General features: G+C 44.6%; 1 protein-coding gene across 1 annotated transcript; it reads left to right on the forward strand.

The window, feature by feature from the left end:
- The first annotated feature begins 91 nt into the window (after positions 1 to 91).
- Positions 92 to 20,942, forward strand: AXDND1 (axonemal dynein light chain domain containing 1). The gene is given in 26 exon segments (XM_067300633.1): positions 92 to 110; positions 2,140 to 2,318; positions 2,674 to 2,774; positions 3,436 to 3,562; positions 3,949 to 4,034; positions 5,123 to 5,179; positions 5,302 to 5,410; positions 6,123 to 6,244; positions 6,799 to 6,939; positions 7,377 to 7,481; positions 8,213 to 8,333; positions 8,949 to 9,050; positions 9,624 to 9,790; positions 10,633 to 10,696; positions 11,158 to 11,392; positions 13,378 to 13,591; positions 14,185 to 14,278; positions 14,957 to 15,159; positions 15,869 to 15,965; positions 17,055 to 17,283; positions 17,367 to 17,517; positions 17,567 to 17,576; positions 17,670 to 17,801; positions 19,004 to 19,095; positions 19,959 to 20,110; positions 20,829 to 20,942. Coding segments are annotated over 26 exon segments (3,213 nt in total). The 3' UTR covers positions 20,933 to 20,942.
- The last annotated feature ends 595 nt before the right edge of the window (positions 20,943 to 21,537 follow it).

The raw sequence follows: 21,537 nt of genomic DNA on the forward strand, positions 1-21,537 counted from the left end.
TCCTGAGCCCGGGGCGCCCTCCTGGGTGGGGGGCTGCGAGGGAACGTGGGTGCCAGCTTGGGGGGGGGGGCCGTTGTGTTCCCATAGCGACATGGAAGAGCTGCGGGCCGGTAGGGGTGGCAGGTCCGGGGGGGCCCCTCTGCGGGAGGAAGGGTCTGGCCTGCTTTTGGGGCTGAGGGCTGCAAACCAAGGGGCTACGGGGCGGCCCGACGCTGCCTGTGCTCTTTGCTGTCCTGGCCAAGGCTGCGAGCTGCCCGCTTCCCATTCCAGGCAGCACGGAGCGGGGAGAGGCCATGCTGCATGGGGCTTTCAAAGCAAAACACCAGCAGAGAAGGGTTGGTGGTGAGCTCCAGGTTGGCCGTGCTGCCCCAACGGAGGAGAGGGGTCTTGGGGACCTGGAAGTGTGCTGGGGCACTGCAGGAGAGGAGTTAGGTCCCAGTCTGCTCCAAAAGCTGTGCTAACCTTTCCACCATTGAATGCATATTAAAGTGGAGCGGTTGCCAAATGTACTTAGGGTTGATGATTTCTGCCTTTATTTTGGGCCTGAAAAGGGGTTTGTGTGCCAAGAACTTTATCTGGTATTTTCCAGCTGTGTAGCAGATGCTCTAAAGTCAGTTCTTGCCTGTGTCCTTAAGCTGCGGCAGCTACAGAACAGCCCCATTAATCTTCTCATTCTTTCTGGGGGGAATAGAGTGTACTGCCAAATAGAGGAGGAAAAACAAAATGCTTTCTCCTGACAGAAGGTCTCTTAGCAAATTTTTGTATTTTCTTTCCAAGAAGCCATTTACCTGGCAAGGTTACGCCATGGTTATAACTATACGCATACAAACCTGTATATGAAGGCAAAGTATAGTTAATCTAATAAGAAACCATAGTACGCTGGGATGCAGCTGATGAGCAGGTCAAAGGAAGTTTCATACCAAGAGCACTTGTAATGAACAACATATAGTGGCAGGTTAGTGGGGGGGAAAAGGGCTTTTCAGATGAGAATTCCTGGGGATTTTGAAGCTAATGGAAATATGATTTTTCTTCTTTAGCAAGGCATTAATAAGAATTAAAGGGGTAAGAGTAGTAACTGGTGGAATTCAAATACAATTAAGCCTCTAGCACAGTTGTTAGACGTGTAAAAGAAACAGCCATTAACTTCAATTCTTAATGCAGCTTGTTAATGGAAAAACAAGCATCCCTGTGGTGGATGAAGCATGTAGAGCAGAGCTCTTCTGGCTGCCTAAGTGCTTGTACAGTGAACTCATTTTGCGATGATAAAAATTAATAAATTGCAGAAGTGGTATTTGACTTTAATGCAGTATAATCACAGGCATTTATGAAGCAGTCAATGACTGTTTAACAGTTGTTTGCTTTATTAATTTTGGTTATGAAACAAGTTTTCATGAGTCCAATTAGATGAAGGGTGAGGCACATTCTCGGTGTCTCCCTTGGTAGAGACATTTAATTGCCTCCCAGGAACCAAAACATCAGCTGCTCTCTGCCAGTTTCATGCATCTAACATGAGGCACAGAGTTGTTTGTGGGTTGGTTTTTTTTTCCCCCCCCCAATAAATAATAACAAAAAGCAGGTAAACTTACAATGTACAAACGCAAGCTTAATTCTATTTTCAGATCATTCATTACTGAAAATTTCCTTCTTTAAGTGTTTAAAAGATAATAATAACCTTTTGCCATGTCTATCATTGGAGCGTCAGTTCCTGGATCAAAAGCGGATGGAAGGAAAATGAGAGGTGCCTTATGTGCAGTGTCTGGCAGCAAGGACCACTCAGGTAGGGCTTGCTTTGAGGGCTGGTGGGGCTGGATGTCTGGCTTATTGGGGGATCCTGTTGTTTTACAGCACCACTTAGTATTTGTGTATCCAATAACTTGGCAAAGTTGCGCGATCTGTGCTTCTCATCTCCTGTGGTTTGAATACAACTCTTGTTCTAGGCTTTACTGAAGGTATAACGACAGCTAAAAATGGGATTAGCTGCTTGTTTTGGATAGAGTTGCTCCCGCTTTGGGTGCGAATGGAGTAGGTGTCCTCTCAGGGCTCTTCCCAGCCCTGTATTTTATGATTGTTTGTGTTTTCTCTTTCTCCAGCTGAGTAAGTGTGCATCTACCAAATAGGCTTTAATATGCTGTTTTCTAGCGTTCCCTGAGCTAAGGGGTACGTCAAGGATGCTCGACCATATCAGGCCTGTCTCCTCCCTGGAGTATAGTTTTGTCCCAGAAGAGATTTTCCGAAGCCTGACCTCTGCTGCCGGTTCTCTCTCTAGCCCAGAGCACCTGCGATCCCTGCAAACAACCAGAAATGCAGTGGGCTTCAAGGTGAGTCTGTTACTGCCTTTTTCTGCCCAGAAATCCCTCCTTGTTAGGGGAGCATAGTCTCTGTGGGCAAAATGAAAGTTTGCCAACTCGGCAGGATAAACTTATCTTGTCACATCGCTTTTCTCATCGTACCGTTTGCTGCAGATCCTAAGTGCTGTTTTCTAACGACTGCAAAAAGGGAAATGCGCTGGCACACTTGTGTTGATGCAAACTCTTTAGAGAGCCCGTTCTGTCTGTATTAGTATCTTTAGTGCTGAGATGGGAGCCGTTGCATTTAGATAAGCCACTCTGACCTCTCCCCTTGCTCGGCATGTGTCTCGCTGGGAAGTGATGGCCCCATGTGCTTTGTCCGCAGGGCTGCCTGCAAACCCCTGATGGGCTCTGGCATTACCCGAATCGCCGCAACAAGTTCAGGCACCTTACGGACCACCCCGTCAGCCTGACGGGAGCTGGAAGGTGAGCGAGGAAGGGGTCAAGGGATGAGGGCAATGGAAAGACACAGCTGGGAATGTGGAGGTACCGCTCCATTGCTCTTTTTTCACATCAGATGACTGTGCTGCCTAATGCAGATGGACAAACAGAACCGCTGCCCCAGCAGAGTTTGGGCTGGAGAGGCTGGAGGGGAAGATGTTTCTTTCAGGAATAGTAAATAAAAAGTCTTGCTAACTGCACTTGTTGTGGCACCGTGCTTCCATAAGAGCCAGGACTTGCAGTGATATCCTGCGTGATCCAGGATTAAGAGAAGAAGGTCTTCTGTCTTTAACAGGCTTAGCAGGGAATAGCTTTACAGTCCTTTGTAAATAAGCGTTGCTTAACAACATTAGGAAGCAAAAATGTTTTGATGTTATACTGTCTTTAACAGATATTAGATATGTATCTGATAGGATGCTGGCAATGGACATGAAAAATAATCTTTGGCCAGGGATAGAAAATGTGGGACTAATCTGCCTAAAAACATGACCTCGCCAGTCTTTTTTGGCCCTGACGAGGGCGTTCTGGCTGTGAGCCCGGCCTTGGACTGGGCAGAGCCATCTTGCACATGGTTTTGGCGGGCAGTGAGCGAGCAGGGGGCTGCCCGCGGGCTGGCTCAGCCAACAAGCTCTTCCCTCTGTTTCAGGGATGTGTCTTACCTGTGTGACATTGTGGCTGGCCCAGAAGATACAAAACCAGGGACTTCCAGGAGCTCTTTTTCCAAGAGTGGTCAGGAGCAAAGACGGAGCGGTGGTGCCACCTCAGGACTTGCTGTGAGTGCTGTTGTTCTGATATTTTTCTGTGTGTAGGGGAGAGATGGGAAGTCTTCGTAGCCCTCTCCTGATGATGCCCTGGATTGCAGCCACATTTGGCTGCTAATCCAACAGCTTTTAGGGTAAGACTCATTGGTTCTTCTTGAAGCTCACAGCCCCTTAGCACAGTTCATCGTTAGCTATTTCAACCTGTTTTCAGATTTAGGTTATTTCTGGTAGGTTCTCAATGAACAGAGTAAGAAATACAAAAGCGGCATGAAAAGCTGCTGCATGACTTCTGCTTTCTGGGTTGCCAAAACAACATCCTCTTTGGGAGGAACTGGGAGTTTGTGCACATCACTTATACCAATGTGTTTCATGCTCTGCTCTCTCTTTTCTATCCCTAGCCAGCAAGCCTAGCAGAGAGTCTGGTGCCAGAGGAGTTTCACATTGTGAAGAACAGGGGAGTTTTACCCTTGAAATGTTTTGATGAGTGAGTGTTTTCTGATTTACAAGGATTTGTCCTTGAGCTGTACGGCCTCCACAGCAGCTTGGAGCAGGGGGATAAAATGATGAGAGGCCGAGAACAGCAGCCAGAAACACTTCTTGCAGGAGTGGAGACAAGGTTATAAAAAGGGTGGTTGTGCAAATCCAACACTGGTGACCAGGCTAAAGTCAGCTGTGCAGAGCAATGTGAACCTCCTTTTCCTTGCCTTGACTGCTTCGGGGTGGTGAAAAGAGATCACAACTCCCTGTATGCTCCTACTATTTCTGAAGGGTTTTTCTGTGGTTGGACCTGAATGCAGAAGCTGGAATTTGGTTTGATCCCTTAAGGCAATTTTTGGAAGTTGCCATTGTTGCGCGTTGTGGGGGGGGGGGGGTGTTTGTTTTTTATGATTTTGGCTGGTCTCTCTATATTTCTACCTCCCTTTTATAATTGTTTTCTGCAGTAAAGCTGGGCCAATGCTCAACATTTCTATTCTTATTGAAGCTTGTACATACCCACTAATGTCTCGAATCTAACCACTCTGGGATTTTTTTAGTTTTTGTTTTTTGTTTTTTAGTTTTTCAGGCCCTGAATTTTGAATTGCATTTACCAGGCCTTGCCCAAAAAAGCTTACAGAGCACTTCCTATGATGTCTCTGGACAATTCACTAAGTTTGAAGATTCTTTTTCACTTTTCAAGGATTGAAATATTAAGAATATGAGCAAAATCCTCAGAATTGGCTTGGTAACATGATGTAGCAGAACACTATCTTATTATGATGATGGTTTTCTATGAAATGTGGCTCTTGTCATCAGTGTCTTGGTGGGTATGATGTGGATGTTGGTGCCACCAATAACTTCTAAACCCAATGGTCGGTTTTAGCCAAGTATGACAGAGAAGGGAGAGGTCTTAAGGGGAGGATGTTTCTACAAGATTCCCTCTGAAGATCCGCCCTGTTGGCCCTTCTCTGCCTCTCCCATCCCGCTCAGCCTTGTGCATATGCAGGACAGAGATCACAGCAGAGAGCAGGCTCTCTCAACTAGCACTGGAGGGGTTGCATTGTAATCAAGTTTTAACACTTGTCTTTGTTTCAGTAAATATACCACTCTGCTTGAAGACAGTGAAAAGAAACTATGACTATTCCCATCCATGTAAGTGCCACCCTTGTGTGAAGCTGCTATCAGAAAAAAACTGTGTTAATTTAATTTCCTGGTAAAATATCACAACGTTTTATAGAGAATAATGATGCATCTCTGTCATCTGGGTCTCTCAGGAAGCCTTCGGGGAGGTTAGAGGTTGTCCAGCTGATGGAGGCCATGGACAGCATGCTGGAAAAAGCTGGAGTAGACAACAAGCTAATTGGAATAACAGGACCTTCGCAGGTGGATAACTCCCTAGTACCCAGAAAAATGAAATCTCATTTTCCCCAGTGTTCATTCCTGCTGTGTTTAAAGTGTCTCCCAGCAGTTAGTTTCTACCCAAGCCAGCTGCCTGGAAGTCCTGTCCTAACTGTGGGGTTCCACTCCTGAGCTGCTGTTTCACCTTGGTCTGACCATGACAAACATTTAGCTTGCTGGTGCAGGGGTTGCTTTCCTGGCACAAACTCCGGGAAGGGATGTGTGCAGCGTTGCTGCGAAAGAGTGAAGGTAGCGGCTGCTGCATCTCCTCGTTGCAAGACAGGCTGCCATGTTATGGGCTGGGCTTTTTTAGAGCCCTGCAGAGGCCTAAAAGCAGATGCCAGCAAATGGGGCTTGTTTGCTGTTGTTCTTGCACAGTAAGGAGGAAGACTTAAATAGATGGGGTGGGTTTTTTGAAAAAAGCTGAGCCTTGCCTCAGTAGGAACTCCAGCTGGAATTAGCGGAAAAGCTTCTGTAGACTCTGACAGGAGAGTAGTTAGTGCATAGCGCTTTTAAAAATGAACCAGTAAATGCATGTAGGATGGCTTTTCCCCCTTCCCCTTTCTGTCTAGTAATGTTTTGTCCTCAAAGGGAAACCTGTTTCAGAAGTAAGAGAAGTCTTTGGTAGTGTCGGTTGTTAAAGGAGTAAGCTTGCCAGGCTCTGCAAGGCTGTGACTTTTCTCACTTGTTTTGCCAGCTGCACAATGTGCTGGAGCTGATGAAGGCAGAGCAGAACATTTACAACATAGTTTTCCATGAGCTGATTTGGCAGGTCAGCGTGGACTGCGTAGAGAGAGGACAGCTGCTTTCCAAGCTCAGGTCATACTTAGCCAAGTACCCTAATCCCCCTCTTGATTTATGGCAGTATCCTCTCAGCAGTCGCATTAGCACTTGCAGATCATTCTTAATGTCTTTGCCCAGCAATGCTACCCCGTCATAGTGTAGTTGCCATGGGATCTGATGCCATAAGTGAAATAGGATTTTCCTGCACAGTTAATGACCAGTGCTAAAGGCCCTCCGTTGCCTAACCTGGAGCTTGAGCCCCACTGCAGTGGCACTGTCAGCAAGCTTGATGGCTGCACCAGCATGGGTGCTGTATGGGTGTGACACCGAAGGGAAGTTTTCACATGTCGAATAGCTGAGGCTTCCCTCACAGCCAGGGTTCCTGTGCTCTTCTCCACTGTGCACACTCAGACTACCATTATTTGTAGCAACTAAATTGTTCCAGAGTGGTTAAAATCCCAAGTCCAAATGGTCAATAGATTGTCTTCTAGATAGCTTTACACAGCGAAAGGAAGGGATCTTCAGATGGGGTAAGAGAGCTGCTTTCTCAGGGAGCTAAGGTAACTTCCCTTTTTACATTCTTATTACAGGCAGAGGTATGTGAGTCTGCTGGAGCGGATTCCTCAACAGATGAAGACCCTCTACAGAGAAATGATGGCCCAGCGCTTGCTTGACAGACATATTACAGAGGAGTTATTCTATTTCAAGGAATCTGTTGCACAGCTGACCGGGTCTGAATCCTGCCTGATCCTAAGAAATTATCTCAATGCAGTAGGCTTAGCACATTGATTTGTTCAGTTTTCTAGTATGCCTCCCTTAGGAACAGGAAATTAGTTTTATGATTTGAACCAGAGCTACAGGGACCATACTAGAGCCTCCTCACGCTTTGTACCGTACCCTTTCACTGCAGGCTGTGCATCAGAGGAGCACAGAGTAACAGCAAGGTCACCTCCTTGTCTTAGCACCTTTTGCAGAAAGGATTTGCTGGAGCAATGTCCATGCAGAGCAAGAGGAGGTCTTAAAGATGCCTTTCACCCTTACAGGGAGATGATTGTGTTTGAGGAAGGGAACCTTGCATGAGAGTGTAGGGCACACCAGCCTGTGTTTGCCAGAGGAGAGCTCTTTAGGTCGTGCTAAGTTGCATTCGGACTGTTCCCTGCTGTTTCAGAGAGCTGTATGAGCTACGAGAACATGACCACAAGGTGACCAGAGAAGCAGAACAAGCTCAACAGGAGCTCACTGCAGCTGTGCAGGAGGCTGAGATGAATGCAAAGTAAGTTGCTCTCAAAGTTGAGGTTGCTGAAGTATGCTGGTATCATTCTCTTGGGATTGTCCGGAAGGAGATACAAGGACTGATTGCCTTCTGGGGAAGGCAGCTTGGCTGTTTGACAAATGCAGTTATTCTGCTATTTATTAGTTTTGCTATTTAGTTATTTTATTTTCTATTTATATTATAACTTGCTATTTAGTTATTTTATTAATTTATCCTAAATTCCTCAAAGGGGTGTTCAACAAAACGTTTATATTTTTAAGCCACAGAAGTTGCATTTGTTGCTCAGGTGTTGGTATTCCCATTCCTTCATGTTTGCAGCAGGTAGCTTCACAGTCTGGTAGCACCTGCTGGTCTCAACTTTCAGGGGCCTGTGGACACCTTCACATCATATTTCAGAAATGGAGGATTTAGGTGGTTGGTATCAGAGCTCTGCTGAGTGCTGAGGCACTGGTGACTTACACAACTCTTGTCATGAAGAAAGCAGCTAGTCTAAGCCCAGCAGAGATTTGTATCCATGCCAGTTGGAAATTCACGGTGGGAATATCAACAGAAAGGTGTTGTAGGGGTTCAGGGAAAAAGAACCCTGAATTCACAGGCTGGTGTGGGAGGTGGCTGAGGAAGGAAGGAGGGAGAGGAAGTGTCTAAGAAATGCTTTGGGAATTGGGAGAAAGACAGTAAACCCCATTAAGAAAGGGGTGTGCACATATTTCGTTGTCTTTCTCTTCTTGTAGCCTTGTGGAAGAGTATCGCGAGTTATATGAGCTACAGAGAACCAGGCTGGAAGAGCAGATTCTCCTGCTAAGCCAAGAGAGAGACATTTGGAGCTCAGCTGCGTATGACCTGGCGCTGAAGGTAGGTGCAGGAGATCAGGCATACACTGCAAGACATAAACTGTCATAACTAGCAGCCTTCTTCCAAGGGACGGTTTCATCCTAAAGCACGTTTTTATTTAGTGCTATTGGGCACTAGCATATCTCATACCTGCTCTGACGTCATTTTCTGAAGTCTGTTGTATTTCACATGTTTTTGCATGGAAATCAGTTGATTCACACAGCATTTTTGGCACAGATCTCTAGGACCTGTGCGGGAAGAACTTCTGTGAAATTAGTGTTTCTGTTCAGAAATGATTTGGCTAAAAAGTTTCCTGATTTCCTTATAATTTAGAATATCCTAGCCAGATTCCTTGGACTTCCTCACAAAATATCGTTCTGAGTTAACACTGTGCTTCCTTGTTTGTGTGTGTCCCTTGTTTGTGATCTTTTACTTTATCCCCTTCAAGTTGAAAATCCGATACCAGAACTTTTGGGGCTTCCTGGGAGATAAGTATATTTGCAAGGAAAGGGGACTCAGCTGCTTGAGTTCCATTTCTTCGATAATAAAGCTCCCATGTTACTATCGGGGTGGTATCATCCTGCAATGCCCCTCCTTTCCAAAGAGTACAGTACAAATAATAAATGTTTCTTTCAGGTGATAGATGGAAACCAGCTCATACTGGCTCGCAGGCTCTATGTTAGTGAAAAGACACTGACCAAAGTTCTCAAACATTTCGTAGTCCTCTTGGCATCACAGGTAGGAACCTATCTGCGATGGGTAACTGCTCCAAGTGTTTGCATGTGTGAAGGTTTATGTAACTCCCTGGATCTCAGTGCAGTGTTCAGTACTCTGGCTGTGATTTGAGCTTTCAAATCTTGGTCTAGTTTCAAATGCGCATTAAGATTTGAATCAGTTTTCTCTTTCTTCCTGCTTCTTTCCTCCATGCCCTACATTCTTCCTGATGCTTTTATTCCTTTATTTCCCCTTTTCGGCCTTCTCTGTTCCATATCCATAAAACCAAAACAGATCAATACTAGTGTAATTTTGGCCCCAAGGTGCGGGGCTGTGCGGTCTCCACATAGCATACGGGCAGCAAGAAGTCAGGCACCTGGTTCTGGCTTGCCCTGGGAGGGTCAGGCACCCTCGAGTCATGCCCAGGGGTTTGTGAGGGCTGCGCTGTGCTGTGGAGTTACAGAAATTTCCCAACTTCCAGATCTCCCACATATGTATGTCTCAAAATAGCTTGGGCAAAGGGAGAATTCCTTCAACTCGTATCAAACTGATCATGACAACATTTCCTTTTCCCACTCTCCTACCTGGTGCCTGCAGGACACAAGAGACCTTGCTGATCTGCAGGAGGAGACCGAGCAGTTCAGACAAATGCTGGGTTACATCAGAGCAGAAATAGACTGCTGTGAGGAGTCCAGCAAGGAAAAACTGCACCTTGTCCGCCGAGGCCTCACCAGGTGGCTTCAGTACTTCCAGGACGATATCTTGTGAGTGGCGCAGAAGGGCTGGGTGGCAGCAGCTAGTTCCCTCCACTTTTGCTTTGTGGCAGCAGGTCTCACCAGCCCAGTGCAAAGGCTGCCCTGACTTTGACTGTAAGGGGCAGGGTGATTTGGTGTGGTCCACGATTTGCGTGTCCCTCACTGCTCTACTTTTGTTTGACACATTTTGATAATCAGGTCCCTAAAGATATTGGTACCTCCAAAATGATGCTGGAAGATCATGGTTGAATTTGGTGGGGAGGTTGCTGCTGACTCCAGTGAAGAAAGGATTTTACCCTCTGTGAACCAGAGTTTCCTTTCTGAGTATTCTTTTTCCTATGATTGTCATGACAGAATTTTTCTATTTAGTTTGGTTAATTTTAACCTGAATGCACATGTGTTAATGCTTCTAATAGTGTCTCATTTTGTCCATAGTGTTCTAAGAGTCTTGAAATTTCAAACCCAAGGTCTCTTTGTATGTTAACATAATTATATTTTTGCAGGCTTTTTGTTCGTACATTGCCATATGTTAAATACAGTAAAATATAACTGCAGACATGTTGTTTGATATTTCATTCATGGACTTAATAAAGGTTCAATTTTCAGCATTTGCTTGAATTAGATTTTCTTCTCTGCTGAAAGTAACATTTTCTTAACTGACAGCCAGTGATTTTGTGATGTTGAGTGAGAACAAAAATCTGGGTAGAGCCTCCTGTTTTCTACTTCTGTTTCAAGTTACTATTTATATCTCAAACTTGGTATGCATAGAGTATATCTTCACTTTTGGCTTTACATCAGCTACTGAAGGATTCTCTTTCATCTCTCATCCCTTTCTTATCTCTTTGCTTTAGTTCCTCTCCGATGAAGGAAGAGCTATTGGATGAAATGCTACAAGATATCAAGAACTTGGAAAATGTAAGATTTTGGGGGTTGGCCATATTATTGAATGATATCTGCTCAGCAAATTACCACTTGTCAGCTGAGCCGCAGTGAGTATCTGTGCCCCTCACAAATGTGAGGGAAAACATATCAGCTTAAATTTTTTGTTCTGAAGCTTAAGCTAAGAGTCTACACATGCAAAGTTATAATGAACTGATACCATAGCTCAGCTGAAGCATTAAGCTTAGTCATCCACCTGAGCACCATCTGACTGACAGCTCTGGTGACTGATAAATGATATTAATCCGTAGAAGCACTCAGACAGAATTGTCACCCTCGTGGAGTAAGTTTCCAATTTATTGTGCTATTTGCTTGGACTGTGACATCTTTGTGCTCATGGATCCTTGTACTTCTTACCTGTTTCCACTGCCTCTCTGTTGCAGCTAAGAGGTGGCCCAACTTTTGGGGGCATGGCAAGCTTGCTGCTTTTCTTTCAGGTGCTAAGTGAAAACCTGCAGCAGTATGAAGGGGAGGCGTACCTAACAAAAATGGAAAGTCTGCAGAACGTTTCCAGTCTACAGGAACACTGGACAAAGCGAGGACACAAGGTGCTGAATCGACACCGGGACTTCAACGGAGCGTTGCCTCCAGAGCATGCCGCCATGGCAGAAATAAAGCAAAGAGCATGTGAACTCTGCCGACAATATCAAATAAGGATAAGTGGGGATAATGGTAAGAAATGACTGGTTTTGCAGTTCAGTCTTTCCTCAGGTATGCCAGGAAAGTACTGCGTAATAAAGAACCAGTTGATGTAATCTGTTTTGACTTTTTCCTTAAAGCCAAAGTGTGACCCTCAGATATGTGCTGGGAATGAAGAGAGTTCAAGGGTTCTACTCTGAAGAAATTTGACTCTCAATCGCACATAAAAAGCATATTTGAAATTTGAAATGCTGTACAGTGCAATCAAAAAGCAATGCAATACAGATGCAATGTGGGGAAGTTGTGTGTCACATTCAGAAGGAATTTGTGCAGCCTGTGATTATGTGGTTAATGTGTGGAAAAGAAAAGAAATGTAAAAGGAAAGAATAGAGGTTTAGATTTGAAACTAAAATGTTGCTTTGTAGATCATTAACCAGAAAACACTGTCTTAGAGCAGAATACTTCTTTTATTACCATATCACTAATACAGAGTTATCTTAATCTAGATACTGAATTATCCTGATAATACATAAATAAACAAATGTTTTCATAGCTGATATAAAGTTATCTTGTTCTGTATAAGATAACAAACATTTATTGGGTAATTTGCAACTAACCTTCTCAACCTTTGCCTTTGAAAGGCCTTGACACATTTCTGATTTCAGAATCGTTTTCTCTGTTTTCTAATCATCTTATTTCCTTTTAGCAAACTAAAGCTAAACTGAACATGTGTTGTCTAGAACTGCTACTCATATTTGCTAAGCTGCTTATCAAATTGTCATCTTATTCTACCACTTAAAGCTATCCTGTGCTTTTTTTCTGTGTTATCTTATGCTGGGTATTGTATTTAGGCTCACTAAAGGAGCTGAGATGGAATGATAAGTCTGTCCATCATATGAGACTGCCAAAGGAAGTACAGTCCCAGTAGCTCTCATTAGAAAATGGGAGAAAGAAGAAACAGGAACATGACAGGTCAGATACCAGTATAGCAAAAAATTAACAGCAGATTGTCAGAAATCTTGATATTTTGTGGTGATCAAAGGGCCAGGCAGTACAGTGCAGGCATCTTATCCTACATCACCTCAGTCAGTGAAGTCTAGAAAAAGGGATTTTAGCTTATTTTAACAAGAACTTTGGGAACTGGACCACAGCGAAAGTATTCTCTTGATCCATACAGGGTAGCATATTTTGAACGGCTTGGACTCATTGCTGTGTTGTAGTTTAACTGCCTCTTAGTAGGAAAGGCAAGGTATCCCTTCTGTTTAGGTTTCAGCTATGATAAAAGCTTGTGAAAATTAGAGGCAGAGGGTAGCCTCTTCCGCTTCTTACCAGTCTGGACTTCTCAGCCGTGCTTCGTCATGTTGCACGTCTCCGGATCCAGAGCGGAGGTTAACCACTTCTACCCTGCAGCAGTGCAGTGGGGAAACTGAGGCATGCATCACCTTCATTAAAATATTATGGAAATTGCCCTCTCCTCTATGGACATAACATAATGCCTGTGCCACAAGATGTCCCGGAGGCCAGGGCTTTAGCAGGATTTAAAGAAAGTTTAAGCATTGTGTGTGGATATCGAGAGCAACTGTTGTTACATTTCGAGTGTACTTTACCAACAAACAGAGGGTATCCATCAGCGTATGCCAGATGGGTGAGCAGGTAATTTATGCCTTTCCCCAGGCATTTTGCAAATCTGTGTACTATATCACCTCAGGCTAAGTGTATTTGAAGAATTGCATTGTAACTGCAGAGCATTTTTTAAAGAGATTTATATTAAGCCGTCACATCCATTTATGCAACCAGAGAGCCAAATCTGCCAAGGCAAGAAGTCAGGGCTTTGAATCAAGCCCATTTTGTTTCAGCTTGCTTTAAATTCAGTGCTTGTTAAACAGTTCATTCTTAGTATAAGTCTAGGCAGTTCCTGCATAGGCTGTTCCTCCCTCTTAACATAGTGTTTTGAATTGAGCTTTGGTTTTGTTGGCTGAAAGTATGTAATTAAAGGTTCCTATTTTCTTCCCCTCCAGGCACAGTTAAATTTTTGACAGGCTTGGTGAGAAGTATGAAAGATTGGTTAGTTAGGGTGCAAAAGCTGAAGCGAGGTTGTGGCATGCATGAATCTGAGCTGCAGGCCTTTCGTCACCTGCTTCCCGCATGGTTGGCCCAGGTGGACACAGTGATGAGCTTCATAGGCTCTGGCCAGTTGCGTGAAGACGAGAACGACAAGAAACCACATCTCCCGTAAGGATAAGATGATTTATTGTGTCTGGGCTGGCCTTGCACAGTAAACTACTCGTGTTAAAAAAGCAAAATGCTCTTTTGTGGGGAACCCAGCAAAGGAGGCTGGCAGTGGGATACAAATGATCAGTCAAGCTGTTAAAATGATCAGTGGCTGCCTTTTATTTGCTTTGATTTGGCAATATGTGTGGAAACAGTTGGTGGCTACAGTATTGTTCCTGGAACATCACTGTCTTCCTCAGAACTGCCACCTGCTTGGCATGTGAAGGAAAAAACAAATATGTGATTCATTTACAGTTAGATTTGTTGGGGGGATAGTCCACCTTGTGGTGCTCCATTGTCTTTGGTAGTGCTTTATTTGCAGAGCACATATGTAATGTATACATAGGAGGTTACTTGCAAATGACAAGTTTGAGCACAATTATAGCATTAACAAAATTGCATGTTTCATGTTCCCAGTATGTAGCACACTAAATGTGTAGTTTTCCTTGAGCTGGGAAGCAAAAGGTGTCTTTGAGACAAGAGCTCCTCAGGTTTGGTGCACTAGAGGTCACATTGTTTCTGTATCTGTGGTTTTTTGTTTTGTTTTTTTTCAGAGTGGTACCCGGAGAAGTGTTTAAGATGATTCAGCAATGGATTCTGTCCATGAATAATGAGATTGAGAAGAACATCATGCATCTTAACCAAGAAGTAAGTGCAAGCCTGAAACGGCTAGGGATGTGAGCACTGTATCTAGTATTCACTCTTTCCTTTAATTTTCCTCTGTTCAGAGCACAGTTGTGAGGATACCTCTTTTCTGCTTTGACATCTTCGAGTTGAGAATTGTGGCTTTCCTCTTCCAGCCAAAGGAGCATAAAAGGACCCCTCTAATAAACTTGGTGTGCTGCTGCTTATATACCTGGAAGGTCTTCTATTTAGTACATGAATATAAACTTTTTTTTTCAATCTTTACCAAGCATTTCCTCTGGAATATATTGCTATTTCCTGTTCAGAGAGCTGTTTTAGCTGCTAGATCTCTCTCTTCCCCTGCCCCCAGGATTGTAGAATGGAAGCTTTTACTGAGTATTTTTTTAAGTGTCCTATCAGTGAGGTGTGTGATTTTTTTGGGATGCAGCTGAATTTTGCATAATCAGCTTATGATCTTAAAGAAGAACTGGAAGAAGGTTGGATCCGTAGTAGGAAAAGATGTTTTGGCAGTGGGAAGGAAAATGGGAGAAAAATATGGTAAATGCAAATGTTTCTGTCTTTAGGTTAGATAACAAATGGAATTAGTTTGGACATTGAAGTGTGTGAAATGTTTACTGACTTCCAAACCCTTGGTAAGACCAGTCATTTATGACTGATTTAGATTTGCTTTGTTTTGTGCAGGTGACTGAACTGCACAGAAACCTGACGCTGTGGCTGGTGAATTTGCTGAGATACATGGTCCCAGACCGTTCGTGCTGTGAGTGTCCCCAACGGAAGGATGATGCTATGGAAGAGGAGCTCAGATTTCTGAGTGCTCATAAGCTAGAGGAAAAAGCTGAAGAGCTGGTTGCCAAGAGCAGCAGAATCTCTAGTTATATAATCAGGTATTAATGGAGGTTTTTAATTTCATCAAAGGGGTTTTCTCTAGGGAAAAGGTGTGGTGCGTTGAGAGATTCATCATGGTAAAAGGTCCCATCAATTTCCAGGAAAGTGAGAGGGGTTGGATAAAAAAGGGGTTCCAAATTTGGTTTTCCTTAAATCCTCTCCCAGGTCCTAAATGTGCCTTCTTACTGGGAAAATGCCTAGAGGACTTGCTGCCTATGTCTGCCTAGCACTGTATTTCTGTCCTTAGAGACTGTGATGATGTTACAGACTCAGGGTTATGACTTCACTTGCAAAGACAAGAGGTAGCTGAGGTTGGGCACATCTAAAGGGAATGGCTGTCCCTTATTTATTCCTAGTTCTGATGTAAAACATGCTGGCATCTGTGATTGCAAGGGCTTTGCCCACACTGTGGAGGATGACCTCCCGAGGTCGTAAAGGCAGTGCAGGACCCCGGAGCACAGCCTCTACCTTATTTAGGAGCAGCGCTCACATGTCTTCCATGGGTTAGTAAAGCACAGGCACAGACAGGCTGTCTGGGAGGTCACCATGTGAGCGGGGTGGGTGAGGACAGCTCTTCTTGAGACTTCTCTTGTGCCAAGGTCTGGAGGCAGCCCATGGGTCTTGTTGAGAGCCACAGGATCCTGACTGAAGAGAATAGAGCATTTGAGGGCATGGCTGCAGGGCTGATGGCATTCTGCATCTCTGCAGCTGCTGCCAGGAGATTGTCAGCACCATCCTTTGGAAGAAACACTCAGAGACGGATTTAGAAGATGATTTGGAGCTGCAGGAGCTGAATAAGATCAAGGTGATAGGTGCCTGCATTTCCAGCTGTCCAGGTCTGGGGTAGACCAGACTGCATTTGTGAAAGGTAGAGAAGGCATTTGTGAAAGGTAGAGAAAAATATATGTAACTGCTTCAAGAAGGAGGAAAACCCCTGCTGCTCCTATGCATTCCTCCAGTCCTCCAAGTTTCCTACTAACTCTGCAGCTCTGGAGAGCCCAGAATTTTGATGAACTTGGGTTGCATTTTGTTATATTTTCCTTTCCATGTCAGGGTACATAATTAAAGACTCTTCTGTTAATTTATTATATGAATAGCAGTAGATTCAGCTCTGATTTAAAGCTTGTCAGAGCCATGTATGTCTAGACTCAAGTGGTACTTGAGAGTTCCTGGATGTGCTTAATGTAATATACCCTTAAACAGCCTTGTGCAGGCAGCTGGCCTGTCTGCCTGTTTCTTATTCTACATATTCTTGCATCTGTACGGTGTATAGAAAGATAACTTGCTGTTACTCAAAGTATACGTTAATGACAGTGTCTTGTTCTAGAGCACCTGGGGGATCATGGCAGCATATATCTTATCTTCCATCTTCCTTCTGTAATTGCTACCACAATCATCTCCAGTGCTTAGCTGAGCTTTGCCTATACTTTAGGAATGTGAGATGTAGACCCTTCCCAAAGCCCAAGGAGCTTGAGCACAGGACAGATACCTTATTTTCCTTAAAGCAATGTTGATTCCTTTGCAGAAATTAAATACTTTTCCACAATGATTCTGTTCTGTGTTAGCTTAGTGGGTGAAAAAATAATACTTGGGATTTACACTCATTTCTTCCCCCACAGGGTAGGGCAGTGGTCTGACTGAGATCATCCTCAGGGCTGGCCTGAGGAAGAGCTTGTTGAATGAATTAATTGGTGTGAGTGATTAGCTAGTGACAGATGCCATGTCTGAAAGCTTGGAGAAATGTGTCTTCCTCTGTAGGGTGAGGATGCAAGGGTCCAGGTTGGTCTTGAAGCAGATAAAGACAGAAGGATGAAGTTATTTAACCAAACGAATGAATATGATCACAGATACTTTTCCTACTGAATTATCCTCCTTTTCTCTTATGTCTTCCCAGATTGAGTGCTGTAACTGGATTCAAGCATGTAGTCTCATCCTTTCGGAGATCAAGGGCACTCCAGTCTCCTTTCTGAGTTCAGAAGAACTGAAAAAACTCTTTGGGTCAGAGGTATATAAGACTGCATTTGCTATTCTAGGTTGAACCGTTTTGAATGAAGACCTGTTTCAAAAATTTTTCTTAAAGAAGCAGCTACAGTTCAGTTTTGGGGGGGGGGGGAGGGGAGTGGGTAGCATGTGGAAGAGAAGGTGAAAGACTGGTTAGCTTTGCCTGGGTTATCTGGATGGACAAAGGGAGCCTGCTACTAACCAGAGCCTTATGGTGCCTTACAGGTGTTGCAACTGAAGCTTAACATTAAGGACACTGTCATTTCTTCATCTCAGGAAGGGTTTGAAGCTGAGGACATCAGCAGTGATAAGAAACCCATAATAGAGGAAGAAACATTAGAAGTAAGGAAAAAATTGCTATTATGCAGGTGACTGTAGTAGCTGCAGTAAGTTGCTTTCCATCAGGGCCTTTTTAGTTATTGCTCACTGTATGCTGCGTGAAGCAGGCCGCTACAGCCAGCCTGAGCCAGTGTTATTTCTCCTATTTCTTGTTCATTTTCTCCCTCAGCAGCAGCCAGGGGCTGGCACTGATTTCCTGACTGAAGGCAATGAAGCAACTGCAGATATGATCAGATATGTAGGACATGACTTCAACATCCACCTGAAGTCCCTGAAGTCAGACATCACTTCAGTCACGGGGGTAGGCACCTCTATCACACCAGTGGTTTTAGCCTGCGGGCAGAGAGCTGGAGCTGGAGTTTAGCTGCCTAGTCAGAGTCTTTCAGCAGACCCTGCTTAATGCTTGTGTCAGACCCTGCTGGGGCAGTGCAAGATGCTGGTGTATTTGATTCTTCTCTTAAATATTCATTGGCACAGCTACCACTGCTTCAGTTGGTCTGCCTGACCCATGCATTACTGCCCTGTGCCATGGCCCCAGGGCTTCCATGGGACCAGTGGTGAGCAGAGTGTGTAGTTTGGGTCAGGACTATCAACAGAGATTGGGTGAGGGCCAGCAGCACTTCCAGGGATGGTGAAAGTGATACGGTGGCTGGGCATGTTGGAGGGGAGTTAAAGAGGGATCAGGGATTCAGGGAGGTCCCAGAGCAACAGGCAAGCAAGAAGTTCAGGTTGTTTTGGCCAGCTGTGCCTGCTCGATCTCTGTTTGCTCCATGTCTTTGGGATGGTATTCTTTGGAAGAGGAGGCCAGGCTAAAGACCGCTTTTAGTTAAGTTGGTCTCCAGTCAGAAGTCACAGGGCCTGCCTTTTGCAACTGCTCCATAGCTGGTTAGTCATCCGGAGGAGGACCAAGGCCTACAGGAGTTGTGGATCTTTAGCTAACTGTCACCGGATGGTCCCGGTCCTCAAGCGTGCTGTATTGGCAGGGAGCTGAGCATGCACTATGCTTTATGCTCTACAGGTGGAAATCACAACCCTCCAAAGCTTAGAAGAGGAGCCTTTTAACAGTTAAATTTCCACAGAAATCCTGGTTGCCTGCTTCAGATGAAGCACACTAAGTATCTTGTGCCTTGTTGGCCCCTTTGAGGAGCTGCTTCCTTCTGTTCTCTGAACCTCTTTTATTTGGTTTCTTGACTCCTGATCAGGCTGCAGCCATCTCTGACTTCTAAAACCCAATGAATGCACTGGCAACCTAGAACTATTAGCCAGTGAGACATTCATGTCCGAAGCGGAAAAGCATATAAGTATTATTAACGCCAAGATATGAGCAGATCCAATCAAAATGAAGTCCTTGAACTAGCCCCTGTTTTTACATGCTATACTGACACTGAGCTTTTGTCTGTGTTGCAACTGTGCACCAGAACCAAACCAGGCACATGTTGCAGATGAAACACACTGTTGTTGGTTTCATGTTCACTTATGGAAGGTTTTGCTCTTTCCAACCAGAGGGAGATGACTGCCACCAAATCGTCAACCTCCTTTTCTCAGAAAGAGTTTGAAACCTTGGCAATGGTGGAACATCTGCAAGCGCGGCTCCTGTGAGTACCAGTCCTGTACTGGAGGCATGAGCAGGGCAGGGTTTCATCCCAGGCAAGTGGCTCCTCTGGTCTCTGAGATTCTGCTTCATCCATCTCTGCTGGCTTCATTATGGTTTCCTTCTCTTCTCATTGTCTTGAGCCATTCATTGTGATTTATGTTAGCTGAAGATATGGCCTATTTTAGGATTGGAGTTGTCCCTTATCTGTGTGCAGATTATTTGCTCTATGGAGCAACAGAGATATTCAGGATGGTTTTGTGCAAGATGTCGTAATTGGTCAGGTCCTGTTAGCACTTGCAGGGTGCTCTGTGATTGCAGCTGAGTGCTTCCCGGGCTTGTCAGTGCCCGGCAGCTGGGTAGGCATATGTGCAATGTTGTGCCTAAGCACGGGGAACACGGTGGAGAGGCACCCAAGTGGCTCCACGCAGAATCATACCACGGTTTGTCCTGAGCCTAGTATAATGACTTCTTCCATGCCTATGCAGGCTCGGGCACATCTGCATTACACTCCCTCGTGCTGTCTGCTTTATCTGTGACTTTGCATTGTCCAGGTTATCCCTGCCCCGTTAGCCTGCCTAATAGATTTGACTGTACTCTGTATTTATCCTTGTACAGTGAAGATCAATACCTTGCCCTTTGCTAGCAAATACTGAATTTTAAAATGAATTGAATTTGCAGGAATTACATAGCTGTGCCATGAAGTCTCCATTTGCTATAGACCTTTTAATACCATTCTCTAGAACCTTAAATGTTTTTTATACAGTCAGTCAGTTCTACGAAAGTTTTCTAAATCTTTCTTTTGGGTATCCTGCCAGCAGCTGCTTAGATTCAAGTTTCAGCATTATCTTGGCTTCTGCATTTCAGAGAAACAGAGATCCGTGCTCAGAATGCAGAGGAGAGATCAGACGGTCTTGAAGAGAAGCTGGAAGAAGCTCTGGAGAGAATCCAGGAGTTGGAGAAAGAGCTGGAGAAAGAGCACAAATCTGTCCCAGAAGCAACATCTAAACAAGGGCAAGGTCAGGAGAATCAATGGTTTGAACCCTCTCCTGGACTCAGAGAAGCAAACTTTCAGCCACTTCATTCATCTCCCATTTAGTGCAGGATCATCCCCTCCTAGGCACATTCTAGGGTTTTGCGGTCAGATGCCAAACAAGGAGGCTTTTACCATTCCCCTGGGAGATGATTTTAGACCGGAGCAGCAGGAACTGCTGGACTCGGCCTGCTTCTGAGAGAAAGTTATTTTATTTGGTACTGATGCAAGCTATTTCTAGGACAGCACTGTAACTGGCTTTATCTTCCTTGTAAATAAGCGTTCCCTGTTGCAGTCAAGATGATCTGTTTAGGAACACTGATTCCTGGGTAGAAAAGAAATTATTTTTCAGGTCTTCACTCTCAAAGGCCACAGACTTTCATGTAGGTAGCTTTGGGACCTGTTGTCGGAGTTGTGCCAGCTCCCATATCCTGTCACCAGTAGCAGGGGTACTCCTTTGCACTGCAGAGGAAGGTGTAAAGAGGCAGCAGGAGCCAGCGGAGCTCTGAGAAAGTTTCCTCTGTTTGCTATACTGAACTTGGGTACAGCACAGTCCTGGTTCACACAGGCAGTGTATCCTATCTCTGACATAAAAGCAGGGCGGGGAGGCCAATTTGTTTGTTAATAATGTAATAGCTTGGGCATATTTTTACTCTGTGGTATTTTTAATGGCTTCATTTTGTGTTTTTTTTTTTTTCTTTCAGAAAAAGTTTTTCAAGAAAGAGTGTCAGAAGCCCTGGCCCACTCAACTTCGCCCAAAGCTTCTACCTCTGGCCGATCCAAGAAACCCCGCAAAACTAAACATTAAAGAGTAGCAATGCCCAAGGAAAGTTTTAGTGCCCATTTATAGTAGAATCTCACCCCTGACCCACTGCCTTTACCTCCTCCTCCACTACCGCAGTATCTCTGTGCCTGTGTCTTACACATACAGTAGATTCAGCACTCCCTAGAATTGCTGATCTCACTGTAAATGTGCAAACAGAACCGCGACAGCAAATGTTCCTCCTGCTCAGTCCACTCTGCCACTTCTGTACTTCTCTCTACTTATCCTCTACTTCCCCCATACCTCTAAATGACTTTGCAGCTTGTCTTCCTGTAATACTATTGCTACCTCTACTTTCTCCTACCCACACCTCTCCTGCCTGTGCTGCCCATCACCTGCCTTGCCTGGTGCTTGGCTCCTGTTTGTATTCACTATTCTTCTCCTGTTGCTCCATTTCATTCTGCCTCACTCCATTTTGTATCATGCAAGTAAGTCATTTGCACCTCTTTCCTCTCATACTGAGGTGGTTTTTCTTAGTGCCAATGGGGCCTGGTTGTAAGTCACTCAAGTTGCACCCTCTTGACCAAATTCAGAATCCTGGCTAGATTTCTGATCACTCTAATCCTTTAATTTTCTTTCCCATTTTTGTT

The sequence above is a fragment of the Apteryx mantelli genome, chromosome 8 (genome assembly GCF_036417845.1).
Source record: "Apteryx mantelli isolate bAptMan1 chromosome 8, bAptMan1.hap1, whole genome shotgun sequence".
Taxonomy (NCBI): domain Eukaryota; kingdom Metazoa; phylum Chordata; class Aves; order Apterygiformes; family Apterygidae; genus Apteryx; species Apteryx mantelli.